Source organism: Rutidosis leptorrhynchoides, chromosome 10 (assembly GCF_046630445.1).
Source record: "Rutidosis leptorrhynchoides isolate AG116_Rl617_1_P2 chromosome 10, CSIRO_AGI_Rlap_v1, whole genome shotgun sequence".
NCBI lineage: Eukaryota > Viridiplantae > Streptophyta > Magnoliopsida > Asterales > Asteraceae > Rutidosis > Rutidosis leptorrhynchoides.
The window spans coordinates 327,710,234-327,735,550 of record NC_092342.1 but is presented as its reverse complement, the minus strand read 5'-3'; the positions used below and the strand labels follow the sequence as shown (position 1 = coordinate 327,735,550).

The following is a 25,317-nucleotide window of genomic DNA, read 5'->3' as shown; positions in this document are numbered from 1 at the left end:
TAACTTATTCACTACTTGTTATAGACTCAAAACCCACAACAATTTGACCATAACAACACTTAAATCACTTGTTTTGACACAAATTTACACTTTTATGAATACTAACACAAAACCTTAAATTTCTCAAAGATTAGAGCATGGAAGCTTGTGATCCTTACCTTAAACGAATCAGTGAATCACAAGGAACACAAAGATATGAACAATTTGAGCTCTAGGTAAAGATTAAGGATTAGGGTTTGATTGTAGGTGGAAGGGAAGGTACGGTGTTTAGAGAATAAGGGTCTAGAAATGGAAAGAAAGAACACAGACTAGTAACTAAATTGGGTTTAATTCCCACACTGTGCGATACACGGGTATTTATCAGTTATCCGATATCTTTCGTACATCATTTGGATACCCAAACGAAGTCCAAATTAAATAAACAAACCTGTTCTGTGACCCTTGTCACAAACTGGTCCTAACCACATCATTAAATAATAATAAATATTAAATAGAAATAAAAGCATATAATAACGCAATACAAACTTAAGGGCAAAATAGTAATCTTACAACTAGGCCCGATTGAGGATGTTACACTTTATTTCCTTACTTAAATTTATATTATGGTTAGGGTTTGGGTAAATGGCGAACATAAAACCCATATTTAGCGATTTTGTTTGTTCTTGGGTAAGATTGGGTCATGAAGACTCAATAGTAACTAACCTAGGGTTTTAAAGTGTTAATTGGGGTGTATGAACATAAATTGGTTAGTTAATTACTAGCACACCTAGATGTTTAGTAAATGGGTGTTATGTGGGTTTGTGGAAGACCCGAAATGGGTGTGTTGACATTAAAGTGATTAAATGGGTAATTGTTGACCTAGTTGGGCAAGATGAGTGTGAAATGTCCTAAGTTTGTGTAAATCGGTGTTGTTAGACCTTAATCACTAGCTTTTAGTGATTGATGATGGGTCTTGACCTTAAATGACGGTTTTAGTAAATGGGGCATTTAATGCAATTAGGTCATTGAATGTACATGTGTAAATTGTTGGCATTTAGTCCAACTAGTTTGTGTGTTAATGGAGTACTTATTATATTAGGTACTTTGCTTTGAAGCTTGCGGAGTTATATAATCGTCACCAAATTGTTTAGGTGAGTGGAGTAATTTTACATGTATGTATATGGTGTATTTATTTGTATGATATGGTATGACCCACGGAGCCAGAAGTGCCATAGTGTGTGCGAGTGTACTATGATGTGAACTACGGAGCCGGTAGCATCATGGTGCATGTGTTGTGATGTGAACCACGGAGCCGGTAGCATCAAAGTGTGAACCACGGAGCCGGTAGCACTATAAAAATTAGGTGTGAACCACGGAGCCGGTAGCACCGAAGTGTGAACCACGGAGCCGGTAGCACTATAAAAGAGTATGACTCGAATGCGTAGTGACGTGAACCACGGAGCCGGTAGCGTTATAGCATTACGTATGGTGTGAACCACGAAGCCGGTAGCACCATGACGTGTGTATGGTTAACCATATAGCTTGTGTATGAGTTGTTGTATAGCATAATATATTATTTTGGTGAATATGCTATTGATTATGGTAGTTGCGGTTTTTGGAGGTTATTAGCTTATACTTGGAGTGTGTATGCTAATTGTGATTGCTAGCGATTAGTACGGTGTGTGTAAGTGTATGCAAGTAGGTATATTATATATGTATATGTATAATTATTGCATTCACTAAACCTTGCTTACCCTCTCACTGTTTATCTTTTTATAGGCTCCGGCGTTGACAAGGGTAAGGGCATTCGATTGGATTAGAGATCCCGCTTGTTGTTTAGGGGACGCTTTTGGGATGTGATAGCTTTTGGAGTCTGACCGAGATTTGGGTAGTTTAACCCCCAAACACCATGCTCATAGTGTCGTTTGGAAATTAAACTAATGTGGTCGAAACTCATGATTTATATGAAACTCGTAAAACGGCCGATGTGGGCCCCGTTTTGTAAAACTTGTTTTATGATTGATTCGTGTTAGTTTTACATATATGAACATGTGGTGAAAAGCGCTTCGTCTAAATACGTCGGGAAGTGGGAGATCTTTATTTGAAAACTTGCAATTCCGGACAGAAGCTGATGGGGCTTGTGTGCGCCGCGCACCTTAAGGTGTGCGCGCCGCGCACTATACTGTTTAAAAAAATATATATATATTTTCGCATATTCAGTTAGGGTAAAATGGGTTGGGTTGTTACAGTGGAAGTATTAGAAAGTGGGAGGTGATGAATGAGTGGAGGAGGTGAAGTTGACCCTTTGACCTAGTCAAATCTTTGGACATTTGGCAAGTTTAGTCCCTCAAGTTTAGAAGCGGGTGCGTGAATTACCTAAATGAGATATTTTAAAATGCGTATTAACGGGAGATGTTATAATCATATAACGGAATTTAAAATAGTATAACGGAAGGTAAACAGAAAAAGGCAGGATGTTACATTACCTACTCCTTAAAAGAAATTTCGTCCCGAAATTTAAGTAGGCGTAGTAGTCGTAGTTTCTTCCTCGGGATCTTGCATTTCCAAATCCACGAATAAATGAGGGTATTTCTTTTGCATTTGATCTTGCCTTTCCCAAGTAAACTCGGGTCCTCTTTTGGCGTTCCAACGGACCTTGACAATCGGAATTCGGCTTTGTTTTAGCGTTTTAACGGAGTGATCCACAATTTCAACTGGTTCTTCCACAAAGTGGAGTTTGTCATCAATAGTAAGTTCCTCGAGAGGGATGACGAGTTCGGGTTCGGCAAAACACTTTTTCAAGTTTGACACATGAAAAGTAGGATGAACAGAGCTCAGTTCAGACGGAAGTTCTAAACGATTGGCAGGCCGTATGGCAGACCGTTTGGCTTGCTGGTCAGCCTTGATTTCCTGGATCGTAACTTGATTTCTTGTCTTTCACTGTTTTCGCTCTAGAATCTTCGTTTTAGCTCCGATTCTCTTGATTCTTTTTGCACTGTCTTCGTAATTACATGTTCTTCAATTCTAACCGACGAAGTGGGTATTTTGCTGACAAAGTTCGAATCTTTCTTGTTTTTGGGCCTTAATACCGGGGTGAAAACGTGACTTTTTAGCCGATATCAGTGGGACTATGATCTCACCTTGGTTGCACGAATAGTAAATTGTACTTCACAAAGTAACGCGTGTAAGAACGAATGCTAGTCTTGACCTAAACAAATAGGTTCGTATCAATATCGGTAAACACGGTTGGTCAAAGTGTTCAATTAGTCCTATGGCTCATTACAACGCGATTATAAAGCATGTGAATCAAGTATGCAAGAAGATTAGAACGGTTTAAACAAGTATTGGTTAAGTTTGAACAAAAGTCAACTTTGTTCAAGTCAAAGTCAACGAAAAAGTCAACACGTTCGGGTCGGGTCCCGAACTATTTTTCTAAGTCTAATAATCATATATGAGCATGTCAGAACAAGTTTCATGTTAATTGGAGGTGCGTAGCATAGTTAGAATTAAACGAAAATGTGCACTTTTGGACAGCCGGGTTTGAAGCGCCGCTCAAGGTATTGGAGCGCCGCTCCAGGTATCTGATCAGCAAATCTGGGCAATTTGAACACTTAATGCACGAATCCAACTTCAAACAACCATTATTAATGAACCGTAAATATTCAAAACACGTATCTTATATCGTTGGAAATGTAATTTAACAAGGAATACAACTAAACACTTTTCATCATACAAAAACATCATTTACAATAACCGAATTCTCGTCAAGTGATCATTAAAGGTTCATTATCAAGGTTTCAAGTTCACATAATGCATAAGATGATTCGGGAACTTAATACACACATATAATACGCCGTTTCGTAGGTAATTATGCATACAATACTACTATACACTTACAATTAACATTGCAAAGCATTCAATGCATCAAAAATCCATTTTACTTCTATCAAACCCTAACTCAAAATTATAAATTTAGCAATTATGTTTATGGAGTCTTTCTAAGTCAACCTACACATCAAATTGAAGCTAGTGATGCTAGTAACACATTTAATACATGCACTTTTAACATCTAACAACATTTAGGCAAACAAATCACAAGATCAAACACACCAAATTTCAAATTCATGCTAGTTACTTAAAATAACAAGATCGAGCATATAAATCACATATTCATGTTAGACTTGAGCCATAGACACTAATTAATACTTTTATAAGTTAAAAACATCAAGAACACAAAATCTAGTGTTTTTAGAAAGTTACCCAAATGTAATGAAGTTGGTATGGAATCGAAGAGAAAGTTGCAAGGATTCCAAATATGTAATTTGTTTTGATGAACACTTGCTAGATCGAAAATGGATGATGATTCTTTAAATTTGGTGTTGAGAGAGAAAGGTGGAAGTATTAGAAAGTGGCAGGTGATGAATGAGTGGAGGAGGTGAAGTTGACCATTTGACCTAGTCAAATCTTTGGACATTTGGCAAGTTTAGTCACTCAAGTTTAGAAGCGGATGCTTGAATTACCTAAACGGGATATTTTAAAATGCGTATTAACGGAAGATGTTATAATCATATAACGGACTTTAAAATAGTATAATGGAAGGTAAACGGAAAAAGGCGGGATGTTACATATTCAGACATGAACCCAGTCCAACTTGGACCTTGTTTGGTTCGTCTAGGATATTTAGATTCCAAACATGAACCCAGTTCTTTTTGAACCTTGTTTGGTTCACTTGAAATATTCAGTCTCCAGACATGAACCCAGTTCGACTTGAACCTTGTTTGGTTCGCCATGGAGAATTTATCTTTTTTTTCTCAGGGTTTGGAACGTAGTCAAGCTAGGCGGCTCATCCACACGCCGATTTTTGATCTTCTTTCTTTCGGTCTGTCTTTCTTTCAGTTTTTTTTACTTTTATTTTTTTAAAAAAAAACATACAAACTTCTTTTATTTCTAGCTTTTTCGTAACTAGCAATTCAAGTGGAGCCCACCCTTCTTCTTTTCTTTCTCTCACGTGGCACATCAACAAAATTTTAAGTGATTTAATTTGCCTCTCTTCTTTGTTTCCTTTTGTCGTGACCCAGCAACAATTAATCACACCCAAAGACCAATTCTTCAAACAATTAAAATTAAATTGTTCTTCTTGTTTTTTTTTTTGTTTTTCCACGCAAACAAACCCAAAAAGGGTTAAAATTAAAATAAAGCAAATTATTAAAAATCGGGTAATCCATCTTCATGACATTAGCCATGTGTTGGAGCAAATCAATCTCTGATCCCAAATTCCCCCATTCGATCTCAAGTTCTTTCGTTTGTGATGATCCGAAAATTTCCTACCAAATTTAAACTCAATCTTTATATGATTTCGACCCGATAAGCAAAGTCTGTTATCCTGAGTCTCAAAATTTTTGAACTATTTTCTTACAATCATTTAACTTCGATCATTTCCGATAATTCACGAACTATTACTTGTAAATAAATAGATACATATATATTTATATATTTATATATAAAATAATTTGAAATTTAGTTTGATATAATATATGATTTGATTGTAAGAACTAAATTGTAAAATGATATAAGAAATAATAAAATCTATAATTAAAATAAATTTATATAAAAAGGTATATTAAGTATATATATTTTGTGATTTTGAAGATATTTAGTAAACAACGGTAACGCTCAATTGTCATTCGATTGATAGTAAACGAGTTAAAAAGGAATTTATGTAATTTTAAAATAAACAGTGATCCAAAAATGAGTTCTATAAATTATTGACTTATTAAAAATGTATTTAGGAGCTGTTTGTTAAATTTTAGAACTTTTTATATTTTACCCAGAATTGAGAGCGACAGTTGATTAATTTTTATTTAATAAATTAATGATCAAATTTTATACCATAATGACCAAAATAAATAAAACTATTTAAATTATAAATATAGGATTTTTTCGAAGACTTTTTTTATCCGCCACTGATAAACAACGGAGCACGAAATCTGATCCACGAATTTCTATCGGCAGAATGACTGTTCTTTCTTTACACATGTGTAAATTATTGATCAATATTATATTATAATTATTATTAAAGTTAAGATATCACTTTGATGGAATTAGGAATATGATATGCCGATTTACATATATGTATTGTATGTATATTTCTTCAACACAATATCATCACCACATCTTCTACTCATTTGTTTGCAGCAACGAGCAACCTCCACCTATATTCACCATTAAACACCAACATCAAACCAAAGAATAACCCTTAACACCCACTTCACCTCCTCCTTTCCATCACTTCACCGGACAACCACCGCCACCCCTAAAGTCAACAACAAACCACCATCATTACAAACTGTTGCTGTCATATGTATATATGTATTTCTGCCTAATTAACCATCATAGCCACCATGTTCGCTTGCTTCTGCAACTTCTTATTTGCTACTGTAGTCAACGAAAACCACCACAACAAACCGTCACCTTATTTTCTTTCAACAACCATCGTTCGTCAAGAGTAACCATTCACCACCCTTATTTCCCATTTTAAACCACAAACGCCACTACCACTGGATGAACCACAAAACCCTCACCAACTTGTCTCTTCTCTAAACCGATCACCACTCACACCTACGTTCACCATCATCTACAACCAAAACCCACAATACCACCATCTCATCACCACCTCCTACTCGTCATCTCCGTGTACAACAGCCTGAATACGACAGCCTGAAACATGGAAACTTGATCACGGTTACCTGTGTTCAGTTACATCATTACAACATCATATTGGCATCTGGTCACTTAATCTTGACATGAACTATAGGCGGCATCAATTATATTCAAGTATATATTTATATTATGGAGTTCAAATTATGATATTGCCAGGAAGTTAAAAATAAAAACACGTTTTTACTTTATTTACTCAAGTAGCATAATGAAGAGAAAGATGGACACATTAACGTCTTTGTTAATTGAGGCGTGTGAAGACCAAGTGTTATGGGGTTACCTTGGTAATCTTGCTAACACTTTAATTCAGTGTCAATAAAGTTTTAAGACTTCCAATTCCACTGCCCTTACCATTTGATTTTGATTCGATACGTGAATGATGTTAGTGATGTCTAGGAGTTGAGCCTGTGATAATGAAGTGTAGAAGACGATTATTTATGATGTAGGATCATGTTATAAGGAAGATCGTGATTAACAGCTGTTTGTTGAATTACTATTTGAACATCACGACACCAAAACTGAAGAATTCAGCTGCTTTCGATTGTTGTTCGCTGCTACAACAGATGACGTTGATGATTTAAAAGCAAAACCATCGATTATCTGCTCCTGCTGCAAAGCCTTCTTATTTGCTCGATCACTTTTATTCGTGTTTTTGGTTCGTGAATTGACCTACCTCAAAACCCACCAAAACCTAATTAATTTCCCTGCTACAACATCGAGGTTTCAATCTATTGTTTTTGATCGAATTTATCTTGGGCAAAGCCCGATTCATTTTGGTGTAAAGATGGGTTAAGCCCAATAAATCACACAAGCCCACTAGCATGGTATATCAATTATTATTATTATGCTTATTATTATTATTATGCTTATTATTATTATTATTATTATTATTATTATTATTATTATTATTATTATTATTACTGTTAAAACTATCATTTTTATTAAAATTATCATTATTATTAAAATTATCATTTTTAGTATTATTAGTATTAAGAATTATTATCAAAATTACTATGTTTATTGTAAAAATAATACAACTTTTTATTTTATTATTACTATCATTATCAAGATTGTATATATTTTAGTATCATTTTTATTATCATTATTATTATTACTATCACTATTTTAGTATTATTATAATTATTATTTTAAAAAATAAATGATATTTTTATAAAAATATATATTTATTATATATATAAATATATATATATATATATATATATATATATATATATATATATATATATATATATATATATATATATATATCATATTACATACTATTATTTTTTTAAAACTAAAATATTATTATTTAATGTTACATATAATATATAAATATATTTTAATATAATCATATATATAAATTTTAATTCATTATAATTAAAACACTTCAATATGAATCTAATATATAATTACTAAATATTTATTTAAAATATATATAAATAGATATAATTAAGTTATTTATTAATAGATATTAATATATAAACTTGTTTAAATGTTATTATATGTTTTAATATATATAAATGATATAGGTTCGTGAATTCGAGGCCAACCTTGCATTGTTCGGTTCCGTCGTATGCATATTTTTACTACAAAATATCGTATCGTGAGTTTCATTTGCTCCTTTTTTTGAATGCTTTTGCAATATATATTTTTGGGACTGAGAATACATGCACTTTTATAAATGTTTGACGAAATAGACCCAAGTAATTGAAACTACATTCTATAGTTGAATTGTTATACCGGATATCGCCCTTGTTGAACTTGGTAGCCTAAGAATTGGTGTTTATTATAATTGCCACCAATTGACGTGAATCCTAAAGACAGATCTATGGGCTTTGACACGCTCCATTCATAGAATTTGAACTGCTTTAGTACTTCGATGTTTATATGTTTGGGGATATTCTAGATGCATTTTGTTAATGTCGGTTACCAGGTGTTCAATCCATATGAATGAATTTTAAACACTTATGAGTGTATGATTATTGAATAAATGAAATCTTGTGGTCTATTAAAATTATTCAAATGATGGATTACGATAAACTAATGAACTCACCAACCTTTTGGTTGACACTTGAAAGCATGTTTATTCTCAGGTTTGAAAGAAATCTCCCGCTGTGCATTTGCTCATTTTTGAGATATTACTTGGAGTCATTCATGGCATATTTCAAAAGACGTTGCATTCAAGTCGTTGAGTTCAATAGAGATTATTATTAATTAAATGACGGATTAGGTCATTCATAGGTTGGATATTATGAAATGGTATGCATGTCTGTCAACTTTCGATGTAATGAAAGGTTGTCTTTTAAAAACGAATGCAATATTTGTAAAATGTATCATATAGAGGTCAAATACCTCACGATGTAATCATATGTTATTGTATTCGTCCTTATGGATTGGGACGGGTCGCTTCATGTGGTATCAGAGCGGTGGTCTTAGCGAACCAGGTCTTGCATTAGTGTGTCTAACTGATAGATATTAAGATGCATTAATGAGTCTGGACTTAGACTGTGTCTGCATGTCAAAAAGTCTTGCTTATCATTTCTTGTCGAAAATTACATGCTTATCATTCTTAGTCTAGACACATCTTACTGCAATTAGTGCATCGATAGTGTATATACAAAATTCATATCTTAGCGTATCTGTTACTATAGACTTTTCCTGACAGCTTTCGTAGATTCCTCCGTAACTTATGGGATTTTAGTATTATATATGCATATGTAAATCATGTATTGCAGGGTACTAATCTACATCCTATAATCTTTTTCATATCGAAAATATTTCATCTGATCGTACGAGACGGATCCCTCAACCAGTTCGAATTCCTCAGATTCCGATAGCTATTCTGATATGGATTTCCTCTTGAACTCCGAAAGCAGTGTAACCGGAATGGATCAACCAATCAACCATCATCAATTCTGGATGAATTGAGGATGGGTTCATGGTCGACTTAATCAATGGGGACGCGAAAGAGACGATCCTTTCCACCAACCAAATTGCCCTCTTGACGAAGAACCCGAAGCACTTACCGGCGAACCAGTTCGAAACACCATCTTCACTTTCATTTCCAGAGTATCTCGCCACGACTATATCATATTTACAATTCTATACCTTATTCACCTGCTTGTTCCGACCGACAATCATCCCGGAGTAATCGAAGAAGTCACGAGCTTCGCGCTCGAGTAATCAATTTGGAGAATATGGTGCAAAATTTACCAGCTTCAACAACATCATCGGCACCAACAATACCATCAATAAACAGCACCAGTACCATCAACAATCCATGCCTCAACATCTCATTCTGTACCTCGAGTATAATTATCGTTCTACGTATCGTTCTACATCAATTATCTTCGTTCTTCATGGCGATTATGTAATCTCTAATGTTTTAGAGATTATGTATTCTAGTTCTAACGGTAAATCAAATGAGATTAATATTATATTAACTCATTAAATCTATGATTACATCTGAAGAAAATATATATGTAAGTATATTTTCATAAAGATTGTAATTAAAAATTCTTTCGTACAAACTGTTAATGGTGAAAATATTTTAACGGGTAGGTAATACCCGAGGAATATTTAGATTTCACATTAATAAGTTACATTGTACATTCTTCGAATCTGATTCAACAGTCATTTACTATCCTACTTACATCCACAAGATATACGAATCCGTTCACCACAAAATAACCATTTTCATTCAATTTCATATTTGGATTTTGACTTATCAGAATCCAACAAGTGGCATAATGAAGAAAACAATTGACTAAATAAAATTTGTTAGAAACAAACAAATTAACTATGAGAAATTTTGTTAAGAATCCATGCTAACAAAATCCTAGCTAACTGTTCCTAGCTAACTGTTAATTCCCTATTACATTATCGCAATTTTAATTATCGCAATTTAATTATCGTAATTTAATTATCACAATTTATTTGTCGTAATTTTAATTTTCGCAATTTTATTTATCGTCATTTAATTTCTGTTATTTATTTTACGCACTTTATTTATCGTCATTTAAATACTGTTATTTACGCATTTAAATATCGGGACACGTATACAAAGTTTTGACATATCATATACCATAGACACTCTATATGCGGTAATGATCGAGTTAGCTATACATGGTTGAGGTTGATTCTACAATAATATATATACTTTGAGTTGTGATCGAGTCTGAGACATGTATACAATGGGTCATGATACGTATTAATTAATTCGAATATTATATATTAAACTATATATGAATTATTGAACTATTAACTGTGGACTACTAACATTAGACGATTAAAATGAATTAAAATATTGATTATAACATATAAAACTAAACATCTCTTCAAGTTTGCCACTTGATTTCATCTTAAACCTCATTTTTATTTTGAAGATTACAATATGTGTTTAAACCTTTCATGATTCTTGAAAACACCTCAATCGAAAGGATGAACCAACCGCACTTCATCTACGGGAGAAAAGATTGGTACATATAGTTATTCACTTGAAAACACTCGGAACCTGAGAAAAATGTTTAACACATATCTGTACTAACTCCTTTGGCGTTGTTATTACCGAAAATAACATTCCAATTCTTTTTCAAATTAGCTAATTTTGTCACCGCTCCAGCAAGTCAACTTTGACTTTTCGTTCGAAACAACCTTATTATATATATATATATATATATATATATATATATATATATATATATATATATATATATATATATATATATATATATATATGCGTGCTCTTTTATTGTTACTGAGGAACCTTTTATATTCCGCCACATTAGTAGTAAACTTACCAATAGCTTCATTGATATTTGACTTTTCGAAAAATCATTTTATTCATTGAAATCCTATCATGTACTCATCTACATCTTGTAACAAGAATTGCCAATTACTGCGATTCAGTAATCAGTATTTTGAAATCTCACAGCATGTCTACTCCAACAATTATATGTGTACATATAACGTCTAACTCCTAGACTTACATATTTCGTATGTGAAGTTTCTGAAAAACACCATAAACTGTGAACTAGTTGTCGAAATTTTGAAAAATGCTGATGAAGCAGCAAAAACTGTAAAATGACCTTAACAGTAAAAAGTTTGATGATAAAGAATAGTGTGTTGGCAAAGCTCAGAAAAAGAGAAGGTTTGGAACTGAAAAACGGATTGAGCAAAGTATGAAGGAGGATGTGGAAAAATCACAAAGACTAAACCTGCCTTCAAAGAATTCAAATGATTCAGTGTCTGCTGAAGTCGTTAACGAATACCTTGCTCATGACTCTAAACCCTTGCGGACAGTATTCCTCATCATCCTCTAATCTTAGATATTCTAAGATATCATCGTATCTTTCATTATAAATATCCTCTATATTTCTGAATATATTTCATAACTATTCTTATCCGAAATTAGTTATCTCTTCGCGCTATCTGTGTTATATCATTAAAGAAACCATTTTAGTTTCTAAATTCTGAAACCTTCAAGTTTAAACATATGAATGCTTTTGAAGTAGTGTTGGGAACTGAAGCATGAGTTAGTATAATATAATGACACTTGATCAACGTGATTATATTACAGTAAGTCATGCTGAGTTTCTAAATGGAACGTGATGATTCACAGATAATAACGTCATCATGTGCCATGTTACACAACTCTTGTATTCTATTTAATCTATAAAAATATCAAGAAAATATTTTCTTGATGATTCAGTCTTTTCTGAGGTATTCTGGTAATTTGACAATCAAGATCGTGCCATTACAATTCCCTTCTTAGAACATTAACTATGTTCATTTCAAAATCCATACCTACGAATTCTGGACCATTATTCGCTTGACTTGAAGTCAGAAAGAGGAGACAAAAGTATGGAACTCTTGAATATAAAAGAAAATATAAAGCTCGACAACAACACATAAATTACAAACCGTGCATATCAATACGTATTGCCACGTAAAGGCACGGGAGAATTAAAAACACTATAACCCCAAAGTAATAGTAAAAGTAAATAAAATCCTCCGGTGGTAGATGAAAGAGAAGAATGACAGATATGAAAGTTAAGAGTATATCAAGGATCAGAACGGGATGAAGCATATTGACGAATGTTTTAAAGTATGAATTGAGGGAGAAAGAATACAAGGTGTGAGTTGTAAGGAAACGAAGGGGGTGAATTTATAGTGAAATATCAGATAGAGCAATCAAAACAGATTATTGCATTTAACTAAAGAAGATTCTGATTTCCTTAATTACCGAAGAATCAAATCTTATTACGAAGATTTTCTTCAAATTCCTTGAATTCTGAAAATCAACCGTGACTACGTCACCGGTTAAGATGAATCTACATTTACTCATTTCACTATTTTTATGATAGCTTCACTCGTCACATAAACAAATTGTTTTATCCATATTACTCGCTGGTGATAAAACTCTAATTTTCAGCTCGTATGCATCATAAAGACATACTTATTGTCAGCCATGACCATCCCAATCAAATTTCGGGACGAAATTTCTTTAACTGGAAGGTACTGTGATGACCCGGAAATTTTCTACCAAATTTAAACTCAATCTTTATATGATTTCGACACGATAAGCAAAGTCTGTTATCCTGAGTCTCAAAATTTTTGAACTATCTTCTTACAATCATTTAACTTCGATCATTTCCGACGATTCACGAACTATTACTTGTAAATAAATAGATACATATATATGTAAATATTTATATATAAAATAATTTGAAATATAGTTTGATATAATATATGATTTGATTGTAAGAACTAAATTGTAAAATAATATAAGAAATAATAAAATCTATTATTAAAATAAATTTATATAAAAAGTATAGTAAGTATATATATTTTGTGATTTCGAAGTTATTTAGTAAACAACGGTAACGCTCAATTGTCATTCGATTGATAGTAAACGAGTTAAAAAGGAATTTATATGATTTTAAAATAAACGGTGATCCGAAAATGAGTTCTATAAATTATAGACTTATTAAAAATGTGTTTAGAAGCTGTTTGTTAAATTTTAGAACTTTTTATATTTTACCCAGAATTGAGAGGGACAGTTGATGTAATTTTTATTTAATAAATTAATGATCAAATTTTATACCATAATGGCCAAAATAAATAAAACTATTTAAATTATAAATATAGGATTTTTTTCGAAGACTTTTTTTATCCGCCACTGATAAACAACGGAGCACGAAATCTGATCCACGAATTTCTGTCGGCAGAATGACTGTTCTTTCTTTACACATGTGTAAATTATTGATCAATATTATATTATAATTATTATTAAAGTTAAGATATCACTTTGATGAAATTAGGAATATGATATGCTGATTTACATATATGTATTGTATGTATATTTCTTCAACACAATATCATCACCACATCTTCTACTCGTTTGTTTGCAGCAAAGAGCAACCTCCACCTATATTCACCATTAAACACCAACATCAAACCAAAGAACAACCCTTAACACCCACTTCACCTCCTCCTTTCCATCCCTTCCACCACCGCCACCCCTAAAGTTAACAACAAACCACCATCATTACAAACTGTTGCTGTCATATGTATATATGTATTTCTGCCTAATCAACCATCATAGCCACCATGTTCGCTTGCTTATGCAACTTCTTGTTTGCTACTGTAGTCAACGAAAACCACCACAACAAACCGTCACCTTATTTTCTTTCAACAACCATCGTTCGTCAAGAGTAACCATTCACCACCCTTATTTCCCGTTTTAAACCACGAACGCCACCACCACTGGAAGAACCACAAAACCCTCACCAAATTGTCTCTTCTCTAAATCGATCACCACTCACACCTACGTTCACCATCATCTACAACCAAAACCCACAACACCACCATTTCATCACCACCTCCTACTCGTCATCTCCGTGTATAACAGCCTGAATACGACAGCCTGAAACATGGAAACTTGATCACGGTTACATGTGTTTGATTACATCATTACAGCATCAAATTGGCGTCTGGTCACTTCATATTGACATGAACTATAGGCGGCATCAATTATATTCAAGTATATATTTATATTATGGAGATCAAATTATGATATTACCTGGAAGTTAAAAATAAAAACACGTTTTTACTTTATTTACTCAAGTAGCATAATGAAGACAAAAATGGGCACATTAACGTCTTTGTTAATTGAGGCGTCTGAAGACCAAGTTTTACGGGGTTACCTTGGTCATCTTGCTAACACTTTAATTCATTGTCAATAAAGTTTTAAGACTTCCAATTCCACTGCCCTTACCATTTGATTTTGATTCGATACATGAATGATGTTAGTGATGTCTAGGAGTTGAGCCTGTGATAATGAAGTGTAGAAGACGATTATTTATGATGTAGGATCATGTTATAAGGAAGATCGTGATTAACGGCTGTTTGTTGAATTACTATTCGAACATCACGACACCAAAACTGAAGAATTCAGCTGCTTTCGGTTGTTGTTCGCTGCTACAACAGATGACGTTGATGATTTAAAAGCAAAACCATCGATTAGCTGCTCCTGCTGCAAAGCCTTCTTATTTGCTCGATCACTTTTGTTCGTGTTTTTGGTTCGTGAATTGACCTACCTCAAAACCCACCAAAACCTAATTAATTTCCCTGCTACAGCATCGAGGTTTCAATCTATTGTTTTTGATCGGTTTTATCTTGGGCAAAGCCCGATTCGTTTTGGTGTAAAGATGGGTTAAGCCCAATAAATCACACAAGCCTACTAGCATGGTATATCAATTATTATTATTATGCTTATTATTATATTTATTATTATATTTATTATTATTATTATTATTATTATTATTACTGTTAAAACTATCATTTTTATTAAAATTATCATTATTATTAAAATTATCATTTTTAGTATTATTGGTATTAAGAATTATTATCAAAATTACTATGTTTATTGTAAAAATAATACAACTTTTTATTTTATTATTACTATCATTATCATGATGGTATATATTTTAGTATCATTTTTATTATCATTATTATTATTACTATCACTATTTTAGTATTATTATAATTATATAATTATTATTTTAACAAACAAATGATATTTTTATAAAAATATATATATTTATTATTATATATATCATATTACATACTATTATTTTTTAAAAACTAAAATATTATTATTTAATGTTACATATAATATATAAATATATTTTAATATAATCATATATATAAATTTTAATTCATTATAATTAAAACACTTCAATATGAATCTAATACATAAATACTAAATATTTATTTAAAATATATATAAATAGATATAATTAAGTTATTTATTAATAGATATTAATATATAAACTTGTTTAAATGTTATTATATGTTTTAATATATATAAATGATATAGGTTCGTGAATTCGAGGCCAACCTTGCATTGTTCGGTTCCGTCGTATGCATATTTTACTACAAAATATCGTATCGTGAGTTTCATTTGCTCCCTTTTTTAAATGCTTTTGCAATATATATTTTTGGGACTGAGAATACATGCGCTTTTATAAATGTTTGACGAAATAGACACAAGTAATTGAAACTACATTCTATGGTTAAATTGTTATACCGGATATCGCCCTTGTTGAACTTGGTAGCCTAAGAATTGGTGTTTATTATAATTGCCACCAATTGACGCGAATCCTAAAGATAGATCTATGGGCTTTGACATGCCCCAGTCAGAGAATTTGAACTGCTTTAGTACTTCGAAGTTTATATGTTTGGGATATTCTAGATGCATTTTGTTAATGTCGGTTACCAGGTGTTCAATCCATATGAATAAATTTTAAACACTTATGAGTGTATGATTATTGAATAAATGAAATCTTGTGGTCTATTAAAATTATGGAAATGATGGATTACGATAAACTAATGAACTCACCAACCTTTTGGTTGACACTTGAAAGCATGTTTATTCTCAGGTTTGAAAGAAATCTTCCGCTGTGTATTTGCTCATTTTTGAGATATTACATGGAGTCATTCATGGCATATTTCAAAAGACATTGCATTCAAGTCGTTGAGTTCAATAGAGATTATTATTAATTAAATGACGGATTAGGTCATTTATAAGTTGGATATTATGAAATGGTATGCATGTCTGTCAACTTTTGATGTAATGAAAGGTTGTCTTTTAAAAACGAATGCAATGTTTGTAAAATGTATCATATAGAGGTCAAATACCTCGCGATGTAATCATATGTTATTGTATTCATCCTTATGGATAGGGAAGGGTCGCTTCATCGTTAACTCTGAATCTTGTCCCACACGTTTCGCTTCCAAAAGTTGTAACTTCTTGGCAACAAGTTATTTTATTTTTGTTCTTCGTTAGTGGCCATGATGAACGAATCTTGTCTCCGCTCCGTTAAGTGGTTTTGGTGGAATCGATTCTTGAATTTCAAGATAATGATCTTTGGGTTTTGAATACGGTGAATTAATTTGCTTGCAGATGATAATTAAAAACTTGAGTAAAATATTGAAAAAAATGGTGAACTTGAAAATAACCCTTTGTTGCTTTTGATCTGACGTCGAATTGATGTCTTGAACTCACTGGTTCTATTGGTGACGGTTGACTGATAGAACGAATGAGAAGGAATGGAACCCTCAGATGTTGCAAAGATGCTAATGTTGACCTGCTTGATCGATTTTCCCAGTACGCCTCTTAGTCATTAGGTTGAATTATGAACCCAACTAACAATTATCCACCATCCAATTTGTCTTTTTCTGCCCTAAGCCTCCTCCAATCCTCTCTCTCTCTCTCTCTCTCCCCCTCTCCCTCTCTCTCTCTCTCTCTCTCTCTCTCTTTATGTATCACAGAACAAGAATTCGGATGGATCAATTTTATTTGGGTTGAAAAATTTTGTGGAATGATCAGATGAGGATGAACGACGTGCAACTGTTTTGTTGGTTTCTTGAAGGATACGCCTAAGGTTTAGAAAACTACTAACACTAATTTATTTGGAACAAAAGAAGAAAAGAAAAAATAATAATTGAAAGGGATCCCTCCGAGTCACCGGTGATTAACTAGAGACCGGAGGATTATCTTGCTAAACAATTTTTGTCTTCAAGATCTTTGCTCTGATACCATATAGAATTTGATAAGAAGATGAGTACTTCTTTTATTTTTCTTATTTATTAAACTTGAGATTACATAGGTATTTATAACCAAACATTAAACTTAACCTTCAAGATAAACTTGATTAACAAGTTAACAAATCCTAATTGGAAATAAATCTAAATAAATAGGGGTGTTCATTAAATTGTTCCACCCGAAAATCCAACCGAACCAAATGATTTTGGGTGAAACGGACTTGGCTAATCCGGATATTGTTTGGATTTATGGTGGCACCTGAAATTTAAAATGGTTTATGGATTGGTTTTGGATATAAAATTCATATTTGGTTTTCACCCGAATAACCCAAATAATTTAATACTATGTTTTATATTTACGTGATATAATACTCCGTACATATACAGAAACTTGAAATCCAACGTTTGCAAGTTACTATATTCTATTTTAATTAAATTGTCCATCTACAAAAACTTGAAATCTTACGTTATATTATATGCCTTTATTATTATTCTTCGTTAGTATTTACTTTTTAAAATTTGCAGTGTGAATTAAATTTATCTATTGTGTGTTAATAAGAGAAATTAAGGTCATTTTCATGGCCAGCTACTTGAATGAGAGGTTTTCATAGTTAGATTTGTCATTCATATGTCACTTTGACATTGTAAAAAGACAAGTAAAGTTGTGCATAAGTTCGTTTTTTGACATATCACTTTTTCATCCGAGATTATATTATAATTTGGTTTAATGGAGAACCGATCCATATAAACCGATTTCCTATTTGGTCGGATCGGTTTGGTTTTGACAAATTTGGTTTGGTTATTGGTGCTCAATTTTTTGTTAAAAAAACCGACTAATCCAAACCGATTAGACCAATTAAACCGAAAACCAACCGAACGTACACCCCTAAAATAAATCATAATTCATAATAGGAAAGACTTGGTGCTTAATTCTTGCATACGTGATATGCATCTCAACATTGATTCGTCATGAAGTCTCTTTTATTGATAAACACCTTGAATCAAAGGTAAAATCGTTTTTATTATACTCAATGTTATTGATCATGATTCAGAAGTAAGTTTATATGTGGAAGTTAACTGTATCTACAGGTTTGCATACTCCGTATATATTTATGATTGCATTAAATTATGAAAACTAAAGATATGAGTAAGTGTTTCTAATTAGGAGTATGTTCTATGTGAAATTGAAGGATACTGCTACTAGAGAAGTAAATATTTGAATGAGTTTTTGATTAATAAGACTAGGTATTTATGTGAATTTGTAGCGAACTGTGACTTGAGATGTGGAATTGAAGTGATATATAGTGAATTACTTTTGGTGATTTTAGTGTCATCCAAAGTGCATTTTAGTTAGTTGCGATTTACTTGAATACAGGTGTTAGTTAGCTATACTTAACAACGGGTTCAGAGAGTGTGGAGTACACGACTGTAAGAGTTGGCTACTAATTGTCGCGCAAAATGCGGGGGTCAAGGGGGCTGCGCCCCCTTGCGGGGTCCGAGGGGCAGGGCCCGTGGCGGGATCCAAATGAAAGGTTACAACCTTTCAAACATTAACTGCCTAAAATTGTTTTATTAAAAACGTTTTTGGTTGTTCATATTGCATTCATTCCAACAAACAGAAAACACACATTCTCTCAGATAATTTGATGAGTGATTTCATTGCCAAAAACACTGATTGCGTTCTCGTCTTATTCCTGTAAAGATTTTGTGTGCAACCGAGGCAATTGTTGGTCGAAATACTTTATAGAGAAAGTGATCACACGATTCAAGAACGAATCCAGGCAGTCAATTCATACCCATTTTCTAACAATTACCTTCATAGGTTGGTATCTCTTTGAGATAGCAGTTAGACTAGATTATCAAATATACGAATAAGAGTTTATGATTAGAAAAGAAATATATTTTTATGTGAAATTGAAGCATAATGCAACTAGAGAAGACGATCATATGTTGAGATTTGTGTATATGTCTTTTTGTGACAGCAGTAACATTGGAAAACTGATAACATGAACAAGAATTTCTAGTTATGATCGTTTTGTGCTATAAATACAAGAGTTGCTATTAGTTGCTGATAGTTATTGACTCTGCATAAGTATTTTATATGTTACTATTAAAGTTAAAACGAGCAATCATATATTCTTCTTTGTGCAGATTGTGGAGGTTCCAAAGCTAACATCTGGCTGTGCTGAGTTCATTGATTCTGCAGAAAAGATTTTGGAGAAGAGAAAGATGAACCAAACATTGCTGGCAAATCATAGTACTTTGCTTGACTTACTTGAAATTCCTCAGCTTATGGAAACCTATGTTTTTGGCCCATTGATAGAGATCATGTGCTAAAACTTGAACTAGTTGCTACTGCTTATAAGGCCTAAAACTTCAAATGAATGAGCCAAGTATATAGATACCTATTTATAGTGTATATAGTATACATATAGCCTATCCTGAATTATATTTAGTTAGAACTAGCAAAATAGTAATTTGAGATGTTTGTGCTTTTCTTCATGTGTATATTGTACTGGGGCTGTTTGTTTTTTATTTTGAAAATCTGATACCCTTAAAGTTGATTCAAGAAGCCTTGGTCCTAGCGGTATCCAGGGTATAATTAAGGTAGCAAATGTGCCCCTTCAATCAAGTGGTTTCAGATTCAAGTTTGGACTGGGACAGGGGTCATGGGTGTGTGAGTTTTCTACTAAAAAGTTGTAGTGATACATTAGACTAAACATTACACATTTTCCTCTTTTCATACCATCCCTTGACTTACAACTTATTGTATTTGGCGTCCTAGACTTGCTCATATTCTTAAAATCCTAACATTCTGTAGGTGTGTGAGGAATGGAAATTACGATGAAGCTCTACACTTGGAAGCATATGTTAGTAAACTGTCAACAATGTGTAGCGACCCCGACAAATCGTCAAGTGACGGCGTCGGCTACGTGGGTCCCATTACCTGATTATAAGTCTTTAAGATAACGTTTGACCAAAATATGTCGCCTTCATTTCAAAATAAGGATTGTTTCAAAGTTTACAAGAATTGTTCAACCACAAGTTAAGTTACAACGTTATAAGTACGATTGAAATCTAGGCGACACGGTTTAAAGTAAAGTCAAAAGACGCTCCATGAAATGCATGTATACTCGACATCGGATGCAAGTATCAATTAGTAAGCGGAAGCATGTTTCACATATCGTGCATGACCTGAGAAAAACATAGAAATCTGTCAACGAAAACGTTGGTGAAATCATAGGTTTAAGTAAGTAAGTACAAGTGAACCACAAGATTTGCATCAATGAAATAATAGTAATACATTCCAAAAGTTTGTTTCACGAGCACCCAATTATCAAAGCTTAACATTCCTTCCATTGTATACCCCATCACTTAGTGCTAGAACAAACACTGATTCTCGAAAATATATTTCATCCGTAGACGGTAGCGAACCGTCAAGGATGAGGGCTGTCAAACCCATATGGCCATATAACATAAGTTCTCGCTTACACCATCTGATGTAACTAATGATAATCGGATTGAGGATTTTCGTTCTAACTCGTATGTAGAATGTTTGTTTTCCCGTTCTTGTGTTCACTTAGTTCAAAAGTATCGTTTATGTTTTTCTCATCCCAAAAGTAAGTTTAAAAGAGTAAAAGTGGGACTATGATCTCACCTCGAGTGCACGAGTATAAAGGTACTTCAACAAGTAAACGTGTGCAAAGACAAAGCTAGTCTTGACCTAAACAATAGGTTTGTATCAATAACGGTAAACACAATAGGTCAAAGATGTTCAATTAGTCCTATGGCTCGTTACGACTCAATAATGTAGCATGTGAATCAAGTTGTCATGTTTCATGCAAGATACAAGTATAAAAGCATGTTAGAACGATTGCACAATTATTTGGTTAAGTTTGATTAAAAGTCAACTTGGTCGGGTCAAGTCAACAGATAAGTCAACGGGGTCGGGTTGGATATCCGAAAATTTTTCTAAGTTATATAATCATATATGAGCATGTTGGCCAAGTTTCATGTTAATCGGAGGTCCGTAGCATAGCAAACATTTTCATGTCAAATGACCAAAGCGAACAGCCAGTTTTAGGCAAACGGGACGGCGTCCCTGAGAGCTAGACGGCGTCCCTCTTTTAAGTTTGGGACGGCGTCCCTGAGAGCTAGACGGCGTCCCTCTTTTAAGTTTGGGACGGCGTCCTGCTTTTCTGGACGGCGTCCTGGTTTGTTTCCAGACCCTGTTTGCTGCAACTCTAAGTGTACGAACCAACAATCAAACCAACCCAAATTACAAACCGCAAACAATTAGAACATGTATTTTATATCACCGGAAAGGTAATTTGACGAGGAAAACACCTAGACACATTTCATCAAGCAATTCAACACTTACACATCCCAAAACCGCATTTAAACGTCCATAATCAAAGTTCAAGTTCCAAATATGCATTTCATGATTCGGGCAACCAATTTACATGTATGATATGCCGTTTCGAAGGTAATCATACACACATTGCAACAAAATTCTTATCTACAATATTTCATAGCATTTGGTGCATCAAAAGTTCATCTAAAGCTTATCAAACCCTAATCCAAGTTCACAAAATCACTAATCATGTTCTTGGAGTTTCCTTAATCAACCTATACATCAAAACGAAGCTAATGATACTAGGAACACAATTAGAACATGAACTTTTAACATCTAACAACATATGATCATCCAAAATTCAAGAACAACACAACAAAATTCAAGTTCATGCTAGTTACACTAAAACAACGAGATCGAGCATACAAATTATATATTCATGTTAGACTTGAGCCATAGACACTAATTAACACTTTTATAAGTTAAAAACATCAAGAACACAAAATCTAGTGATTTTAGAAAGTTACCCAAATGAGATGAAGTTGGTACCAAAACGAAGAGGATGAAGAGAGGATCACGAATATGTAATTTATTTGGTTGCTAGCTCCCTAATCCGGATTTAGATGATGAATGAATGGATTTGGTTTTTGAGTGTGTGTTCTTGCTAGAGAGAAAGAGAGAGAGATGGAGGTGGAAATGAATGGGTGAAAGGGGTTTGACCCTTTGACCTAGTCAAGGGTTTGATCCCTTGTCAAGTTTAGTCCCTCAACTATGAATCGGGTGCGGGAATTAACCGAACGAATTATTTTAAATTTCACGAGAGTACGGGAGATATTAAATTCCGATAACGAGAATATTTAAAATGTTACTTAACAAAGGATACGAATCTAGATACGAAGGGTATTATTTAAAAAGAAAAAGACGGGCGTTAAAATAATTTAACGGAAAAATGCGGGATGTTACATTATCCACACCTCAAAAGAAATTTCGTCCCGAAATTTAGTTGGAAGTAATAATCGATGCCTCTCACTCGAGACCGGAGATGTCAATGCTATGAATAAGTGAAGGTACGTCCTTGAGTGTTCTCATGAATTTGGATTGTCAGGGTTTTACGTTGCATTAAGGTTCGGTTTTTACGATCCCCGGTTTCAACTGGTTTTCCTATGAAGAGAAGTTTGTCATTGATAGTTGATGTATTCAGCAGGATTGCACGTTCCTGTTCCGCAAGACACGTTTCTAAGTTTGTTACACGAAATGTAGGGTAAACGGAAACTTAATTGCATCGGAAGTTCTAAACGGTAGGAAGCGGTTCCAATACACCCCAAGGTTTCAAAAGGTTCAATGTTGCAGATATAGCCTTTCTCGATTTCCTAAAATGGATTTCACCTTTCCAAGGTGCGGTTTCTCAATATCACGCGATTACACACTGGGATTTGTGGGGTTTTCATCTAAGTTTGGTATAACTCTTCTGGCGACAATGGGTTGCCTCGAGCCCTCCTCGGACTTGAACGATCTCAATTGTTGTTTCTTGATGGAGTTCAGATTCGGCGATTTGCTTGCCGCATGCTTTGGTTAAATGAACAGGGGTATGACATTAGCGGTCATATAGGGTTTTGGAAGTGTTGCGTTAATATACGAGTGATAGCTGTCATCGTAAAAGGAACTACTAAAGGTGACAACACCAGTCTGTAACATGTCTTTCCAAGATTGAATCGTACGTTTGCTCGGTTCGTCGGTTGTGGAAGCTACGCGGTACGTATGTCCAAGTGGGTTTCCAAGGTTTCTTGCAAAACTAGAAGCGATACGAGTATTTTGATCCGAGGTAATTGGCAATGGTACACCGTGTTAGAATAGGATCTCTTAAGATATGTTTGAACAAGTCAGTTAGGGTTCGAAAAAAAATGTTCGTTAGGACTATTCACCCTCGTGGCGAATACTAAGGTAATATGAGGAATTTCTCTATCCATGGAGAAATGTTACAAGGAGTTCCCTTAAACGGAAGTGCGAGCGATAAAGATGGGAGTGAAATGAGGACTTAGAATAGGATGAGTTTACATCTCGAGGTTGCCATAACGTGCCTCTAGTTGTCAATAGTTGAAGTCTGAAAGAGAAACGAGGTAGTACACGTAGTTGTATAGTTCGGGGTTGAATAATAGTTGACCGATTATCAGAAACACAAGGGCGTTAAGTCAAAGAAGAGTGAAGTATCGTTAGATTGTGTGCTATCTTAAATTCCAGTAATATCAGACGGTGACGGTGAAATAACAGAGGTATGTAGTGTGGTACGTGATGACGAGAAGATTGATCGGATCCACAATTTAGTATTCGAATTCTTCGTGTAAAATAACGAATTTTAGTTATGTTGATTTTTGAGTCGAGAGAGTATGCCTTTCGGCGTTCATGTAGAAATATTTCCATGTTTGAGTTCCATCTGTTGCTATACGATTTTAACTAGAAATGTTGGTGTGAAGAATCACGCTCAAGGTTCGAACACGGAGAGGTTTAGAGTTTTCCTTAGTGAGTTAACGAGTTTAAAAGTCGTGTGACACGAGAAAAGTCGGAAATGAATCTTCGGTAACAATAGACGAGGTCTAAGATTTTACGAATACAAGTCTGAGTTGGGAGAGTTTCCTGATTACATGTGGCTCGATTTCGAGATTGATTGTAATGCCTTGACCATTAACATCATGGTCTAGAAAATTGGACTTCGTTCAACAGAAATTCTCACTCGGAGAATTTGGTATAGAGTTGCCCTTTTCTCAAAAGTTCGAGCTTAAGATGGTGATGTTGTTAGTTTCCCTTCTTTACTTGAATAAGTTAAGATGTCATCTATAAATACGATAACAGATTTGTCTAGATAAGTTGCATACGTGGTTTAGGAGGTTCATGAATACGGACGGAGTCCTAAATAAATCAAACGGTACTAAGAGAGATTTACAACTAACGTTGTGAGTTCGGAAATGGCTTAGGAGACATCGTCTCACTTAACCCCCAATTGATGATAACCGGAACGGAGGTCGTTTTGGAATACACACGGGATTCATGCAAGAAATCATGAGGTCATGGATGCGAGGGAGAGGGTATCGGTTTTCCAACCGAAATTTACTCAGTTCACAATAATCTATACAAGATAATATTGTTCGTGAAGAATATGA

General features: G+C 33.7%; 1 protein-coding gene across 1 annotated transcript in view; it reads left to right on the top strand.

The window, feature by feature from the left end:
- Positions 1 to 25,317, top strand: part of LOC139871327 (conserved oligomeric Golgi complex subunit 8-like) — a 132,680-nt gene that overhangs the window by 91,442 nt on the left and 15,921 nt on the right. Inside the window, exons 4-6 of the mRNA XM_071859048.1 lie at positions 18,784 to 18,815; positions 19,960 to 20,108; positions 20,630 to 20,700. Of these exons, the coding sequence (XP_071715149.1) occupies positions 18,784 to 18,815; positions 19,960 to 20,108; positions 20,630 to 20,700 (252 nt within the window). The remainder of the gene's footprint in view (positions 1 to 18,783; positions 18,816 to 19,959; positions 20,109 to 20,629; positions 20,701 to 25,317) is intronic.